We start from the raw sequence: 18,086 nt of genomic DNA, 5'->3' as shown, positions 1-18,086 counted from the left end.
TTTGAGAGAAAGAGAGAGACCGAGCATGAGCAGTGGAGGGACAGAGAAGGGGAGACACCAAATCCAGAGCAGGCTCCAGGCTCTGAGCTGTCAGCATAGACCTGATGTGGGGCTCAAACTCACGAACCATGAGATAGTGACCTGAGCTAAAGCCAGATGCTTAACCACCTAAGTGCTTCTTGTATATTTTTTCTTTATTGAAAAGGTAATTTCTCATACTGTGCAAAATTTTATCTTCTATGTGAATTTTTTTTTAGTCCTCTGTGAAATTAGAATTTATTGTATTCACTTTTACATAAATTACTGACAGGAGAATGATGACTTTTTAGAGTGATCACCTTTTTTAGAGGATTTTTCTTTAGAAGTAAGGCTAATCCCCTGTTGGATAAATAAGTGTTAAAGCTTTTTATGAAGCTGTGGTTAAAAGTGTAGGTCAACTTCCTTTTTGATAAAGTCAACTAATTTTGCTAGATGGTGATGATACAAGGGGATAGATAGGGCTGTAGGTGTGACTAAAACTAAATGTTGTGTATGCTGCTGGCTTAATGACATTCTACCGTGTCACTTCATAGTAATGTCATTCAGTAAATGCCAAAGTCAGAAGCACACCTAACTAGTCATTTCAGTATTTTTAGTTCTCTTTTAGTTTCTTCTCCCTCGTGTGCCAGCGGTATTAAAAGCTAAGCCCCATTTTTTTCTTCAGTATATTATGCTTGACACTTAACTGAGGTAGAAAATTTTACCAGTAGTTTTTTAAGGTGGCCAGTCATTTAAGTTTCTCATATACCTTCTTTTCTGTTGGAGAATTTTTTCCTTTTGACGGCATATGTTCATAATATATGTAGCAGTTGCAACTGAGTTCCTGCCAAAAGGGAAAAAAAAATTACCTGTACTTTGGAACAAACGGGAAGGCCCAGGGAACACTTTGGCAGTATTAGCTGCCAGGAAGACAAATTATGCCACAGCTGGTGCCTGGAAAACCCATTAAGACCTCTCAGGGTGACCAAATGAATGTAATTTGAGAATACAGTCCAGTGGCATTATGTGAAGACAAGCTGTTAGTATACAGTGGTATATAAGCAAAGGAGTCAAATTTATCTAAAGATGGAAATCAGTCATTTTACACCACGAAACTGCTTGTAAACCAAAAGTAAGTAGCAAGCGTTGCAGATGCCACTTGAGAAATGAGAGAGCCCAGAGGCAGAATTAAAATGTAGAGAGTGTCAGTTTTCTTTAAAAAAAAAAAAAAAATCCTAATTTGTAGAATCTGGGATAATGTATAGGCAACAGGTCTGTATCATTGCCTCTTATTCCAGATAACATTTGGGAAAAGATAGAGATGGTCATTAAGTTGGCTGTAAATGATGGTGGTGAGTAAATTACACTAATCTGGTTGGAAAGTGTGAATTTCTCTGGTGGGCCCTTGGGCTAAAGTGACTGGTGATTGTGGTAGGAGATGGAAGTGTTCTATTATTTGACAGTAGATCAAAGACTTCTAAGATACACTTTGCATATAGAAGTATATGAGTGGATGTTGCCTCAGACCAGGCAGCAATTACTGTTTCCAGAAATTCCAGAGTTCCATTTCTATATGAAGGTCAAACCTATCTTTGGTGATTTCAACTCAAAATACACGTTAAAAAAAATTAGTGGCCATTAGGAGTTGAAAAGACTGAAATATACCTTTGTGTGAGACAAAAGGAATGGAGGTTGAAAATATGAAGAGAGGGGAAGAAGAGGTCTGTAGTTGGAGCTGTGGGGCATATGATAGAGAGTCTAAGATAAATAAAAGATTTTGAGTATCACCTAGAGTTCTATGTGAACCACCTTTATCCTTCTGAGAAAAAAATTTCCCATCTTCTTCTTCTTTTTTTTTTTTTAATGTTTGTTTATTTATTTTGAGAGAGAGAGTATCCCAAACAGGCTCTTCATTGTCAGCACAGAGCCCAACAAGGGTCTCAGATCCACGGACTGTTAGATCATGACCTCAATGGAAATCAAGAGTCAGACATTTAACCAACTGAGCCACCCAGGTGCCCACTATATTTTTCCATCTTTTTTTTTTTTTAATTCTTTTTAGTGTTTGTTTATTTTTGAGAGAGAGAGAGAGACAGACAGACAGAACACGAGCAGGGGAGGGGCAGAGGGAGAGGGAGAGACAGAATCTGAAGCAGGCTCCAGTCTCTGAGCTGTCAGCAACAGAGCCTGATGCGGAGCTCCAGCCCATGAAACGCAGGATCATGACCTGAGCCAAAGTCTGGCACTTAACCAACTGAGCCACCCAGGCACCCCTGTTTTTCCATCTTTAAGGCTCAAACTATTTCCTGAAAATATTTCCATTTCTTTGTCTCTTCTTGGAATCATTTAAGAAGTTTTTTGTATGTCTGCTTTGGTATGTATATTTGATGTTCCTGCTAGATTGTAAACTAATTGAAGGCAGGGACAGTTTGTTACTAACATAGCTAGCCTTGGGATGACTCAGTAAATACTTGTTAAATTGAATGTGGGAAGAGGAAAGTTTTAGAAGCAGGAAGTTGTGGTTTAAAAAAACTGGTTTAGAAAGGAGGGTTGGGATAGATCCAAGAATAAGAGGATATTATGAATGAGGGTAGCCAGGATTTTAGATTTTGAGATTTTGAATATTCAGCAGTTTCTAGTGATAACTTTACTCTCTGAGTCTAGAGTATAGTGAAATTCATTAGTATTTAGGAACTGTCAGGCTAAGTTATCAGAAAGGTCCAATGCTTGGGTTTGTCATCAGGGAATATAAACCATATGGCTAGTATTCTTATGTCATCGTAAAGTATAAAAATTATTGTTGGCCTTCAGCTGGCATTATGATGGTTTCTACTGTGATTAAAACTAAATACCTTCCTGGTTTATAGACTTTTAGCCTAAATTTCTCTTTATTTTAGCCAGGTTGCTGCTCAGAAATAGCTACTACTTTTACTTTTGTAAAAAAGTAGAGGTTGCTATTGCTTCCCGTCCTGTAGGCTAATCTTTGAGATCACAGCTCTGACTTTATAGTGCCCAAGCCCTATAGGGGAGGGATGTGTGTGTGTGTGTGTGTGTATATATGCGCGCGCGCACACACACACACACACACCACTAATGGTGCATTCCAGTCAGGGATTTGTGTCACTTCAGTAATCATTTTTACGTTCCATTCTTCCAGGTAAGTTCCTAATATTCTGAATTTCAAATCATACACTTTAGACTTCTCAACCAAAACACAAGCATTCACCCACAGTTCCTTTTTGTTTTCTGCCTCTGCTTTACTTAATGCATTGCCACTACCTTGGGAGATCATTCACTCTTCCATCCACATGCTAAGGATTCCCAGTACCGAGAACTATTTCGAATTAAACTGTAGGATTGAAAGCGACCATGAAAACCTTCCTTTGACCTTTTCTTGCTTTTTATTTATTTATTTCTATTATTTTTAACGTGTGTTTGTTTTTGAGAGAACAAAAGCAGTGGAAGGGCAGAGAGAGAGAGCGGGAAACAATCTGAAGCAGGCTCTATACTGATAGCAGAGAACCCGATGCAGAGCTTAAACCCATAAACTGTGAGATCATGACCTAAGCCAAAGTCGGATGCTTAACATCCTGAGCCACCCAGGTACCCCTCTTGCTATCATATTAGTATCTGGGGCCCTCAATGGTTTAGTACTATTGCTTAGTACTAATCTGCTTAGAATTTCCTTTCACCCTACTCTCTCTGATAAATATCTGTGTGTTATCCTGGCACTGCTTAAAATGTCACTCTACATTAGGCAGAATTATTTCTTTCTGCTTATTTACTGCTCCTTCTGCCGGTATTCAAATGTTGATTTCACTGCCTACTGCAATAGAACCTTGAGCCTGTTAATAATCTCTCCAGTTTCTTCATCAGTAAAATTGGGATGATGATAATAAATCCCTTTCAGGATTATGGGTAAGATTAAAGGATATTCCACTTGTAAAATACCTAGGACAGTGCCTAGGTCCTGGTAAGCACTTGATAATTAGTATTACTCCACACCATTTACTGTGTTGACAGTGTATGTTTCCTTCATCTTTTCAGTGAATGAGGCACTGTTTTAGGTGCTGGAGATTAAAGAAATAAAAAACATGGGCTTTGCCCCCAAAGGACCTCAGGTAAACTGAGAAGACAGATAGGTCAGTATTATAAAATTATACGTAATTGTTATTAAAAGGGTAAATTTTAGGGTGCTGTAGGAGCACCTAAAATAAATACTTAACTCAAACTGGAGTTGAAGGTTCCTTGCAGGACGTGACATCAGCCCTTATCCACCTCTATGATTTTAATAGCCACTTATTAGTACCAGTTCCCAAATTGTTCCCAGACCTAGGCTCCAGCACTTCAGAATTGTCTATCTTACTAGATTGTTCTATCCTTCACAATTCATAAGTGTAAAATGTCCCCAAACTGAACTCTTAATTCTTTAACTTCTAAACATTTCTTAAAGCTGACTCCTCCCCTGCATTCATGCTCCCAGACTCTTATTTCAGATCTCCATCATCTGTGCTCAGACCACTGCCCTGAAATCTGCTCTTCACACAGCCACTAGATGATTTCCTCTAAAATGTAAATTGAACTAACTCCTTTTTTTCAGGTTAAAACCTTTTAGTGGTCTCTATCCTCTGTAGATAAAGTCTCCATGATCTCACTGCTGCTTACCTCTCCCATCTGGACTGTGCTCTCTTGTTTCACATTTTCACCACACAAAGAGCTTTTTGTCTACCTCCTCTCTTCCATGCACTCATACTCACCCCATGTGCTATTATATTCTTTCTGTTTCTTTACACATATTAGAGTAAGATCCAAGTATCTTATCACCCATCTTTTACCTGGCTTAACACTTTGGTCTGCGTTTCTTCTAGGAAACCTTTCTTGAGTTCTGTGTTCCTACTCCTCTTTACAGAGTTATGTGTCTTTCCTTTGGCTTGCTCATACTCTGTTCATTTCACTGTTACTGTACTTATCACCTATTTTTGTTACCAGTGTGATTCTCTTACAAGATTTTGAACTCCTTGATGCCAGTAACTGCCTTTTACTCTTTTGTAAACTCATGGATAGATGGATGATGAATATGTGTTAATTTAGGCAAGCAGGGATGACTAGCATATGCCAGAGAGGACAGTCCAGGTGCAAAAGCAAAAAGGAGTAAAAGTACTTAGTTGAGGAGATCAGAGTAAACTGAAGCATGAGGTGTGAGGTTGGGAGTGTTAAGAAATGAGCCTAGACTGGTAGATAGGGCCCCTAATGAAAAGTTTTCTTAAGCCTTGTACGGAATTTAGTTCTTATCCAGAGGGCACTGGAGAACCATTCAAGAATTTTAAACTGAGGAGCAACAGGTTGATTTACAGAAATCCACTAATTCTGAAATCCCTGTATTTCTTGCATTTTAACATCTCTGAAATTGCAGCACATGTTTCTTACAATTGATTGTGTCTACAGTTCTCACAAGCAGCAGTTCCTTCTAGGGCATTCAAGATGATGGTGCATATTACTACTGATGGCATATCAAACTCAAGGACATACAGCATGTTTTAGAAAAATGATTCTAGTGCAGTGTTGAGAATGCCTTAAGGGTAATCTAGCAAGTAGGGAGAATAGAACTAAAACAGAGCATAATCTAGAACAGAAATTTGAGACAGTCGTGGTGAAGTTGCATTCATTTAGTCTTCAGATACTGCTCAAGTGCTTTCTGTGTGCCAAGCACCGTGTGAATCATGGGGATATATACAAGAAGCACAAAACTACTTGTTTTTGTAATATTATAAAAACCTTCTTTGAGGAAGTGCTGTTGAGCTGAAATTTAAAAGATGAGGATGAACCTTCCAAGTGAAGAACATTCCAAGTAGCAGAACAAATGTAAAAGCTTAGGTGTAAGAAAGGATAGGCAGGAAAAATTGAATTCAAGATTTTGGTCATATGCCAAAAACACACACACACACACACACACACACACACACACAAAACCAAACCCACCTTGACTATTATCTCACACCATACAAAAATAAAGTCAAAATGGATCACAGGCTTTTGACTAAATCCGTAAGTCTTCTGTAAGAAAATACAGGGGGAAACTTTAGTGACCTTGGGTTTGGAAAGGATGTCTTAAATAACAGAAACAAGTACAAATAATAAGAGAAAAAACAATTAATTGAACATCAAAATTTAAAAATCTTGTTCTTCCAAAGACTTTTGAAAATAAAAAGGCAAGCTACAAAACAGGAAAAAATAGTTGTAACACGTATCTGTCAAAGAAGTTTTACCTAAAAGACAGCCCACTTAAAAAATGGGCAAAATATATAAACATCCACGTCACCAACAAAGATATATATATGTCAGATAAGCACATAAAAATTTTTTCAATACTTTTAGACATTAAGGCAGTGCAGATTAAAACCATAGTGAGATGCCACTACATGCTCAGCACGGTGGCAAAAATGGAAAAGTCTGGTCATTCCAAGTATTTGCAAGATGTAGAACGACTAGAACTTTTATACAGTGCAGATAGGAATGTAAACTGGTGCAATCACTCTGGAAAACAATTTGGCAGTTTCTTAAAAAGTTAAATATTCAGGTACCACACAACCCAGGTATTTACCTTAAGAAATGAAAGCATGCATCCCACAAAGACATACACTTAAGTTCTTTGTAGCTTTATTTACAATATAAAAAACTGAAAACAACCCAAATGTCAACTGGTAAGTGAATAAAAAGTATTGTGATATATACATATAATGGGATAGTATTGGGTTATAAAAAGGAATAATCTGTTGATACACTTACCAGCTCAAATGAATCTCAACATAATTGTGCTGAATTTTAAAAATCAGGCAAGAAAGATACACATTGTATGATTCCTTTTATATAAAATTCTAGAAGATGTGAACTAATCTGTAGTGATAGGAAATAGAATGGTAGTTACCTGGAGTCAAAAGTTGAGAGAGGGAGAGTTGGATTATAGGACACAAGGACACTTTTGAGGTTGATGGCTATGCTCACTATGTTGATTGTGGTGATTGTTTCACAGACATATGTGTATATCAGCACTTAGTAAATTGTATACTTTATGCATTATACATTACTGTATGCCAGTGTGTCTCAATAAAAACAAGGGAAAATAAAACAAAAAGAAATTGTGTACGCGACAAAGGACTTAGTCACCTATTAGTTATTGGCTGTATGGAAATGGAGGAATCAAAGCTAATTTCCCATTTTCTGGTTTATACCATGAGTGGGTGGTAATGTCTTTTACCATTAATAAGATATATCCTTGAGTATCAATGTTCAATTGCTTTGTTTGGTGGGAGGAAGGGCACATAAGTTCATGGGGAGGTGTTCAATAGCAGATTTAAAAAATTATGGGAAGAGCATGATGGTGAAAAGAGATCTGAAGAACCAAGATATAAAATCCAAGTAGGAAAAGAAGATCCAGCAAATAAGAGTAAGAAAAAAATGGTCAGAGAGCTAAGACAAAATTCAGGCAAAGACAGTGTGCTAGAAATTAAGGGAATTGTTCTTTCCTGCTTACAGTCCTTGCCTGAATGGTCAGCAGTATTAGTTGCTGAAGGAAGGTTGAGCAAGATAAGAACTGTAAAGCATCCATTGAATTTAGTGACAAAGAACTGTTGTTGATCTTGGCAAGAAGAATTTCTGTGAAGTGGTTAGATGATAGATTGCAGAAGGTTGAGTTGCATTCCTACCAGAAATACACAAGGATTCCAATTTCTTCCCATTCTTTACAGCACTTGTGTTTTTTTGTTTTTGATGTAATAGCTATAGCGTAATCACACCTAATGGGAATGAGTGTGATTGATCTCCTTTTTGAAACGAGGTTTGGGGCATAGAGAGCTCAGAAAGTAGATTGCAGGGCATCTGGGTGGCTCAGTCGGTTAAGTGTCTGACTTCAGCTCAGGTCATAATCTCACAGTTTGTGAGTTTGAGCTCCACATCAGGCTCTGTGCTGACAGTTCAGAGCCTGGAGCCTGCTTCCGATTCTGGGTCTCCCTATCTCCCTCTGACCCTCCCTCACTAGCACTCTGTGTGTGTGTGTCTCTCTCTCTCAAAAATAAACATTAAAATTTTTTTTAAAAAAAGTAGATTGCAGACGGTGTGTTTTATGTAGTGGTTAATGGGGGGTTTTAGTGTGTAACAAAAAGCAAAAAATTATACGCTAAACATTGCATCACAAGTAATTTGTTCTATGAGTGTTTTTGCGAGATGAGCAAACATTTCTAATAAACTTTACCTTGATAAATGAGTCATGTCCTGCAATACAAGTAGTACGTGATGCTGAACACCACATGATCACAGCTGAGCCAATGGTTCTTCTCTCTCTCTCTCTCACTCACTTAGTGTGCACTGTCTCTGTGTCTCTCTCTCTCTGTGGGGTTGTGGGTGATTGTATCACATGCTTGGTCTGAGGCTCCAGTGTTTCGCAGATATCAGTGATTTTTCAGAATATTGGAAGGTGCCCACAATTGGCACTCGTGTATTTTTTGTCACTTCAAAGCACCCATGGACAGTCCTTTGCTTTTCCATACAAGAGTAAGCTCAGCAATGCTTTGCTTCACTCTAGGCCAGGCTGCCTGCAGATGTAGACCCTTTCCTCTGCTGCCTTATTGCCAGTTACATTAAATACAGTATATGACAAGAGAGTATTCATACTGTAGTGTAGTCACATCTGTGCGAGTGTATACAATGCCCCCATGCAGAAAAAGATTCCATTGAGCCAAGAGATAGCAGTGATTCCATTAGTGAAAGTCATCCTACACAATAACCCTCCTCTCTCTTGTCTCCCTCACACCAGCCATGAAGGTTTTCAAAAATAAGTGCAGGTTAATTTATTTTTCTTTATGTTTTGTATTTTCTTTATCATTTTATATTACAGCATTGTAATCATTTTTATATGAATGTTTTGGCCTTGTGGAATGAATCATCTGAGTTTCCATTCTTTCTTATGGGGAAATTCGCTTTGATATGCAAGTGCTTTGGGTTACAAGCCTGTTTCCAGAACAGATTATGCTCGCAAACCAAGGTTTTACTGTATTTCGAAACCAGCTGTTGATCTCGCAAAAGCAGTGCTCAGAGGAAAATTTGTAGCTGTAAATGTCTGTGTTAAAAAAGATTTCAATTTAGTAACCTAATTTTAAAGAAATAGAAAAAGAAAAATACTAAACTAGCAGAGGGAAAGAAATAATAAAGATTAGAGATAAATGAAGTGGAAAACAGAAAAACAACAGAACCAATGCAACCAAAAGTTGGTTTTTTAAAAGATCAACAAGCTTGACAAGATTTTAGGTAGACTGAAAAAGAAGGAAGCTTTAAATTGCTAAAGTCAAGGCACCACTGTTGGTTAAGTGTCCGACTTCCACTCAGGTAATGATCTTATGGTCCAGTCCGTGGGTTCAAGCCCCAGGTCGGGCTCTGTACTGGCAGCTCAAAGCCTGCAGCTTGCTTCAGATTCTGTGTCTCCCTTTCTCTGCCCCTCCCCCTCCCCCTCAAAAATAAACAAACATTTAAAAAAAAATTAAATTGCTAAAATCAGAAGGGCCCCTGGGCGGCTCAGTTGGTTAGGCATTCAACTCTTGATTTCAGTTCTGGACATGATCTCACAGGTTTTTTGAGATTGAGCTCAATGTCAGGCTCTGTGCTGAGCATGGAGCCTGCTTAGGATTCTCTCTTTCCCTCTCTCTCTGACCCTCCCCTCCCCTCAAAATAAATAAATAACTATTTTAAAATTGCTAAAATCAGAAATGAAAGTGGGAACCTTTCAGAAATAAAAGGATTTTAAGTGCATTATGAACAATTTATATCATATTCTTCTGTTGAAAAATGGGCAAAGGATTTGAATAGGTAATTCTCTAAAGAAATACAAATGGCCAACAAGCTGAGTAAAAGATTCTCATCATTAGGGAAATGTAAATCAAAACCACAGTGAAATAGCACTTAATATTAACTGAGATGGCTATAATTAAAAAAAAAACCCTGAAAATAACAAGTGTTAGCAAGGATGTGGTGAAATAATCCTTTATACATTGATGGTGGGATTGTAAAATTGTGCAGCTGCTGTCTTACTGGTTCCTCATTAAGTTCAAATAAGCATGTGACCCAGCACTTCTACTCTTAAGTTATATACCCCAAAGAATTGAAAACAGGTGTTCAAATGAAAACTTGTATCAAAATGTTTGTCAGTACAATTCACATTAACCTAAAGATTGAAACTACCCAATTGTCCATTAACAGATGAATGGATAAACAGATGTGGTATATTCATATGATGGAATATTACGCAACCATAAAAAATAATACAGTACTCATACATGCTGCCACATGGATGAACCTTGAAAACACTGTGCTAAGTAAAATAAGCCAGACGCAGAAGAGAACATATTATACGGTTCCATGTATATGAAATATTCAGAATAGGCAGATACAAAGAGATGATGCAAATTAATGTTTGACATGGGCTGAGGGGACAAAGAAAGGAATGGAAGGTGAATGCTCAGTGAGTGCAGGGTTTCTGTTTGGGGTGATCAGAATGTTCTGGAATTGAATATGATTGCACAGTGTGGTAAATATGCTCAATGCCACTGAACTGTACCTTTTAAAATGGAAAATTTTGTTAGAAGTATTTTGCCACAATAAAAAAAAAAAGCTGTCACATCAACAAGAAGTTGCCTGTTTGGCAGACTAGTGATAGATGTGATGACTGGTGATATTAGCATAATTTGGGGGTTGCTATACATTATTATATGTGAAAGTTTTTCTAGGAAATAGGTCTCCTATTTACCCATACCCAACACGTATTTATTCCAGTCCTTCTACAATATAAACGAAGAAAGCAGAGGTTGCTTTATACATTTACGTTTTATTTATGTGGAATAACATTGTAAGATTTAACATTTATGGTTCTAGGATTTCTAAATAATTTGATCTCAGTAGAACCTGAGTGATTTTTAAAAATCAGTGATGTGGAGATTTGTGGTTTACTTGAACCACAGCTTTGAATCCTGTTTTTTAAGGCTGCTGTGTGCAGGGCACAAACCATTTAGCTAGAGAATAAGTCTAGCTGCATTGTAGCAATTTAGCATGGCCTTTTTATAGATCTGTTTTGAAGAGTTTAAGTTTTGAGACAATAATACTGTATTCTGCTTACCAGAGGGAGCAGTCTGCTTACTTAGTTCTTTTTTTTTTTTAAATAGTTTATTGCTTACTTAGTTCTAAACACATTATAATGGACTTAATTTTTAAATTCCCAATTCTTGAGGAATCTTTTGAAGTTTAATGTAAAAATTTTTCTTAACCACTTTTAGGCCCACCAGGCCTTCGAGAAGCTATTTCTATGTCCTGTATAACCAACGGGAGTGGTGCAAACAGAAAGCCAAGCCACACCAGCTCTGTCGCAATTGCAAGGAAAGAGACTCTTTCATCTGCTGCTAAAAGGTATCCGTTTGTAAGGGAAAGAAAAGTTACCATTGCAAAATTGTCTGAATGTGATAATTCTACTTTCGGAAAAAAAAAAAAATGAAATGGAGCTGTATGGAATTAAAGTGAGCATGTCCTTTCAATTCTTTAACTCTGAGTATAGACACCACCCAGATTGTACTCATTCAGTTTACATTCATGTAGCCTATGGAGTTGTATGAGGAAACTTTTGGTTCTTACTAAAGAAAGTGTTTTTATTTCCTAGTTTGGTTTTTTTCTTTTTAATTTCTTTTTAATTTATTTATTTTGAGAGTGCAAGAGAGAGTATGCATGCACATGTGCACACACACATGCTAGCGGGAGAGGGGCGGGAGGGGCAGAGAGAGAATTCCAGGTAGGCTCCCTGGAACTCAGGAACCATGAGATTGTGACCTGAGCCGAAATCAAGAGTCAGATGCTTAACCAGCTGAGCCACCCACATGCCCTTGTTTTTGTTTCTCTTTAACAAGCATTTGATGAGATAAGCATCATTATATTTAATTATATAAGAACATTTTCTACAGCAAGGAATACATGTGATTACAGGAGTTTTTAAAGGAGAAATAGAGTCTTCAATATATATTTACATTTGTGGGAGGTTGAACACTATTATCACTTTTATTCTTTAACCATGGCTATAAATAAAGGCGTAATTCAAAATACTCTATAGTAGGGGCGCCTGGGTGGCTTAGTCGGTTGAGCGTCCGACTTTCGCTTAGGTCATGATCTCGCGGTTCGTGGGTTCGAGCCCCGCGTCGGGCTCTGTGCTGACTGCCAGCTCAGAGCCTGGAGCCTATTTCAGTCTGTGACTCCCTCTCTCTCTGACCCTCCCCTGCTCACGCTCTCTCTCTCTCTAGAAATAAATAAAAAAAAAAAAAACATTAAAAAATTAAAAAAAAAAAAAAATACTCTTTTGTACTGTTGTGTGTGTGTGTGTGTGTGTGTGTGTGTGAGGGGATGGTAGGTAGGACAGTGGAAATACTGCAAAAATTATCAGTGAACTACAGATTTGCATTCTATATGTTCTTTTCATCAGTGAATTAACCTGTTGTTTCAATAATATTGCTTACAGAATTTTTCCACTTTTGTGTAATTCCTAGCAGATTATCCCATATAGAGTTTGGAGAGACCATAAGAGATCAACTACATAATCTTACAACTGTTTTCTTCAAAGAATAACTGAGGAGAAACCTTAAGTAATAAAATTATATTTAAAATGTACTGATAGAAAATGGCTGCCTTAATAAATTAATGCCAGTGACGTGAGTTAATCATCAGTGTGGATTTATAGATGATAACCAAACATTTGGTTACAGGAATGGTAAAGAAATAACAACATCTTTAGGTTATTTATTTACTTACTTATTAAGGATTTTTTATCTTTAAGGAATCTGTTTACCCAACATGGAGTTCAAACCTTGATCAAGAGTTGCATGCTGGACCGACTGAACCAGCCATGCGCACTGATCTTAGGCCTTTTAAAAGCCCCTTATAGAATTCAATCTTTGAAGTCGTTGTCATTTTGGAATCCAGACTTTTCTCCTCCAAGGCATGCCAAAATGTATTATCTATGTTTCCCTTTTAGGAGAAAAGGACAAATTATAAGAAAATAAATGCATAGTGGAAATTTTTAATATTCTTAATAAACATCCTTGTTTTTAGTATTAGTTTGGATTCAGCCCATTTTCTTATGTAACTCAGGTCCTGTACAGTGATCAGTATTATGCACAATAGTAACTCAGTAATCTTAAGACTAGCTGAGCTTGTTACTTTACGGTGCAGAGCTCTGTATTTTGCTTTTAAATACTCAGGAGGAAAACTTCTGTAGGTTGTATTGGGCCCACATAAGATTGGTGTCCTATACATTCAGGATAGTTTGAAAACCAACAAGAAAGAATTTCTAACTCAGTTTTAAATTTCAGAGTTAGTCTGATATTTTTGAAGTAGAACTGTATTTCTCAGGAGAACTTTTAAAAAACTGAACATGAAGTAGACAGTTGGAAGCCAGTCTGCAGTCATAAGTTATCAGAACTGAATCAAATTAAATGTCACTTTAAAAATTATATTTAAAAAATAAAGATAAATAAAAATTATATTTTAGCATTTTTAAGTATGACTAATAAATTCTATATATTGTGTGTATCTGTTTAATATGTTCTTAAACATACTTCCTTGTGGATTTATGCACCTTATAGTCAAATTACAAAAAGTCCTTTGATTAAGAACTGTAGACAGTTGATAGTTTTCTACCTTTTCAACCATGGAATTCAGATCTTGATTCCATCTGTATTCTCAAAAATGTGCAGTATAAGTACTCTTATCCAATGATTGGGAATGGAGTGTGCTTTATTAATCAAGAGTCAAAGTGCAGAATCACAGGAATTTATACATAAATATCTTAAATATTTTAACTCTAAATATATTGACATATATTTGTCAATTTTTTTACAAAAGGCTGAGGCTCCTCTAATTGTGTATCTGATTAGATTCCTTGTTGACTCTCTTGCATAAAATATACCTATAAATTATTTTTTGTAAATCATGAGTTTCAGTTTTAAGACAGTAAGAAATTTAAAACGCTTGCAAAACAGCCTATCTCATTTTTTTTATTTTTAATTTTTTTTAATGTTAATTTTTTGAGAGGGAAAGAGACACAAGCACAACAGGGGAGGGGCAGAGAGAGAGAGAGGGAGACACAGAATCCAAAGCATGTTCCAGGATCCGAGCTGTCAACACAGAGCCCGATGCGGGGATTGAACCCATGAACTTTGAGAGCGTGACCTGAGCTGAAGTTAGATGCTTAACTGACTGAGCCACCCAGACACCCCCATCTCTCTTAGAATTTTTTTCTTCAACCTTTTTTAATGTTCTCACCTACGTAAAATTTAATAGCAGGGTTTTTTTGCTAACTGATTTCTGTGGAGTCTTTCCAGAGCATTCAGCTTGGTTTTCGTGGAAATTACAGTTCTCTTTACATGTATATTTTGTCAGTTTTCTTTGTATTTAATTAACTTACATAATTAAAATAACAAGTTTAGCTGGCATAAACAGGTTCTGGATTGGTGGGGGGGTCAGTTGGTAAATTCAGAACTGAACTAGCGGGAGGAGAAATACACAGAAGAAATAGAAATTAGAGAATAATCTCCTAAACATAGCATTTAGTGTGCCTTGTGCATCATTCAATATGTTTTACAGAGGAAATGGAAAGTGTCACTGATGCTCTGATTTGGGTAAGTTGACGTCAGCTAAGAGAGCTGCTGCTGTTCCCCAGAATCAGCCGTTTTGGTCCCAAGGGACAATCTTCATAGGATATTCTTAAAAATTCTTCACTGAAGATTTTTAATAGTTTCCAGAATTTTCAAAGAAATATTTTCACCATTATATGAAAGCAGTGTAAATTGTATTAGCTGTATGATTTAGCATTTTGAATTATAGAATAACCACTTTTTCCATGGCTTGATATATCTTTTATTTGTTTCAATATGTGTTGTTCCATGTTATACTTTATTTTACAGTGGTACAGAAAAAAAGAAAGAAAAACCACAAGGACAGAGAGAAAAAAAAGAGGAATCTCATTCTAATGATCAAAGTCCACAAATTCGAGCATCACCTTCTCCCCAGCCCTCTTCACAGCCTCTCCAAATACACAGACAAACTCAAGAAAGCAAGAATTCTACTCCCACCAAAAGGTTTTAACTGTCCCCGAGTACAGAGCTAGGGAATGGTTGTAATGATACCTGAATTCTGTGACTTGAGAAAAGTTGGCTCTCCTTGGATTCCAATAGAAAAGCCTAGTGGCTTTACTGCCCCCCCCCCCTTGTTGCTAAAATCTGTATTTTAGCATATTGGGGAATGAAGATTTAAGGTCAAAATTTCTCAGTTAAAACCGGAAAAAAAAATCCCTAAGTTATAGACAATTTGATGAAAGGAAAGCCACAATAACCTACTTTGAAACCAAACAATATTTTTATAATAAAATTACAGGATTTAAAAAACGTATATAAACTATGCATAAATTTATAACCATGGACAGAAAATTGCCATGTAATTATCCTCATAATATTTTGGCATCATTACAACCTTGAACTTGAAAGGGCCCTTCTCAACAAATGGCTCTTCATTTTGACTGCATCCCAGTTGCAGTTTTGGGTTTTGGGAGGATAAGTTCTTGCTTGAGTAGAGAAATCATTTCACCTGGTCTTTTCTATGCTAAAGGCTTGCTTGAGGGCTTCTCTCTGTGTCTGTAATAATTAATATTTTAAAGTTATGAGAGGGGGAGAAGGGAGAAACATTCTAACAATGTGTGTGAGCCTAAATTGGGGATCTAAACCTGCATGCTGGGAGTTCAGTGCTACAGCTGCCTTGTAATCAAATATTTAGACCAACTTAATGAAATTTGCCTGCTTAGAAATGCTGGTTCAGGCTTTATGATTAGGTATAGATATATTTTATCATCATACTTCTGCTTGGAAATCTTAGGACAATATTAAACCATTCCCAGAACTAGCTAGGAAAATAATTTTAGTAAAACAAAGGATAACCATTCCTAAAAGATTTATAATATATTTTTATTTGCTCAATTTAATATTCTGTCTCAAATCCCTGATGGAAATTTGGGAAAGCAAAACACTCTTCATTTGAATGATGCATGTTTTTTAACTTTTAAAAAATGCTTTCTCTGTGTATCTCACACAGATTCTCTTGCTGTCTAAATGGTTTGTAATTTTTTTTGCCTGGTATCATGTGGAGTTCTTCTTGGATATAGTTTATTAATGTTACATAACTTTGGATTGTGTGTGGTTAAAGGTGGCTTTTTTATAATCAAGCTCTTTAAGGTTCTGATTTGACTTGGTATCTTCTTTGTCCCAGATCTTTTTTTCAGCTTCTTAGGTCTCGTGGAAATGTGCTTGCCATTCTAAATTGCTCTTTGGATATACTATTGCCAGAAGTATTGGAGACTGGATGAGTGGTAGGATAGTTAGCAATGCAACCAAAAAATCATTTATCAATCAAAAATTTCATTTACAAATATATGGAATCAGTGTTGATACTATATTTCTTGTGTTAAGTCATGTTTATTTCTGATCATTTTCATTAAAGGATGTCACAAGAGCTTACCTTTAGTCCTACATTTTACTTCTAAATTGTCATTTGTACCATATATAATTAATTACACATGATATAAAACATGAAAATAGCCTTGTAATGACTTTGAAAAAGTACAAGTTTTTTTTCCACAAATTCACACAGTTTTACAAATTATGAGAAATATTTTACTTAGGGATTTAAGCATATGGATTTTTTCCTATTAACAAAAAGTACAGATTGATTTTTTAATCAAGTAATATTTGTTCTAGCAAAAATTGTAAACAAGCTTGGTGAATGCCTTGTTTAACTCCTGCACTCATCCAGGCAGAACCTTTCAACTAATCCTTCCTTCTCTTTTCTGGATTAGCTTTAAGGAAATGTTAATTGCTGCTTTTATGTTCTGTTTAAGCTGTCAATTAAATGTCATTGCTCCTCAAATAATGTTTCTCTAAGAAATTAATATGTTTCTTCCAGCATAAAACGACCACTGACAACTGAAAAGTCACATAATTCATGGGAAAATTCAGATGAGAGTCGTAATAAATTATTGAGAGCAGTTTCAACATCAAAATTAATATCAAAAGTTATAAAAAATTCAGATAAGTAAGTATTATACTTTATCAGTTATCTGATAATTAATAAGTATGTGACTGTCATGGTTGCATGTCCAATTATATGTCTGTTTTGGGATCATTTTTTAAAAATCTATATTATAATATGTATCTTCTTTTCTTCTAAGTGTTCCAAAAAAAAAAAAAAGAAAGACAGCTGTATCTTCCTGTTTATGTTCCCCACTCAAATAATAAATCTCACTAATACCGTAAGATTTGGATTTTTTGGAAATTCTTTCTATACTTTCACTGTTTAGATGATCTTATGGGATATTCATTGTTTTATAAAACAGTATATATATTAATAGTTGAGTCCAGTGACAAACTTTTTAAAATAATGCTGTCTGAATTTCATTTCTAAAGATTTATCTTGGGTGTGGCCTAGGCACTGAAACTTAAACAATTTCTTTAGGTGATTCTAATGGTAAGCTAATTAAAATTATAACATAAATGTCCTTTGAATGTCTTCTTTTTTTGTAGGCATAAAGATGTCATCATCAACCAAGGTAAATTAAAAATCCTTTTTAAAAAATATTTCTCTTGCTTTACACCAGTTAAATTTTTGCTGTTAAAAATATTGACTTATTTCCATTCAGTGTACTTTATTAGTTCATAATAATCAAAGAGAAGTGCATTTATTATAGTCGTTTAAGAAAATGCCCAGTTTTTATTGTAAGATATGTCATTTTTGTCTCAACCAGCAAAAATGTCAACCCGTGAAAAAAACAGCCAAGGTAAGAATAAGCTACACAGTCGGTCGCCTTGTAAGTTAATTTCTTCCTGGATCTCTTATTTGGCTTTTCATATTTTATACTATCTGACTTTCCTCTTAATAAGAGAAGTATGATAATTGGGACTAGTGAATCCAACTACTTTTCTAAAAATCCCTCTTATTTCTGGAAG

General features: G+C 36.0%; 1 protein-coding gene across 6 annotated transcripts in view; it reads left to right on the top strand.

Moving 5' to 3' along the window:
- The window catches only part of EML4 (EMAP like 4), a 148,531-nt gene that overhangs the window by 68,637 nt on the left and 61,808 nt on the right, over nucleotides 1-18,086 (top strand). For 3 of the 6 annotated variants that reach the window (XM_077773518.1, XM_077773521.1, XM_077773516.1), the window contains 5 exons: nucleotides 11,334-11,463; nucleotides 15,000-15,173; nucleotides 17,047-17,175; nucleotides 17,664-17,689; nucleotides 17,885-17,917. In XM_077773518.1, coding sequence (XP_077629644.1) covers nucleotides 11,334-11,463; nucleotides 15,000-15,173; nucleotides 17,047-17,175; nucleotides 17,664-17,689; nucleotides 17,885-17,917 — 492 coding nt within the window. The remainder of the gene's footprint in view (nucleotides 1-11,333; nucleotides 11,464-14,999; nucleotides 15,174-17,046; nucleotides 17,176-17,663; nucleotides 17,690-17,884; nucleotides 17,918-18,086) is intronic. The other 3 variants (XM_077773519.1, XM_077773517.1, XM_077773520.1) reach the window with 3 other exon arrangements.

The sequence above is a fragment of the Crocuta crocuta genome, unplaced genomic scaffold (genome assembly GCF_008692635.1).
Source record: "Crocuta crocuta isolate KB4526 unplaced genomic scaffold, BGI_CrCroc_1.0 scaffold67, whole genome shotgun sequence".
Taxonomy (NCBI): Eukaryota; Metazoa; Chordata; class Mammalia; order Carnivora; family Hyaenidae; genus Crocuta; species Crocuta crocuta.
Note: the sequence above shows the minus strand (reverse complement) of the source record. Positions and strands in the feature narration are given on the sequence as shown.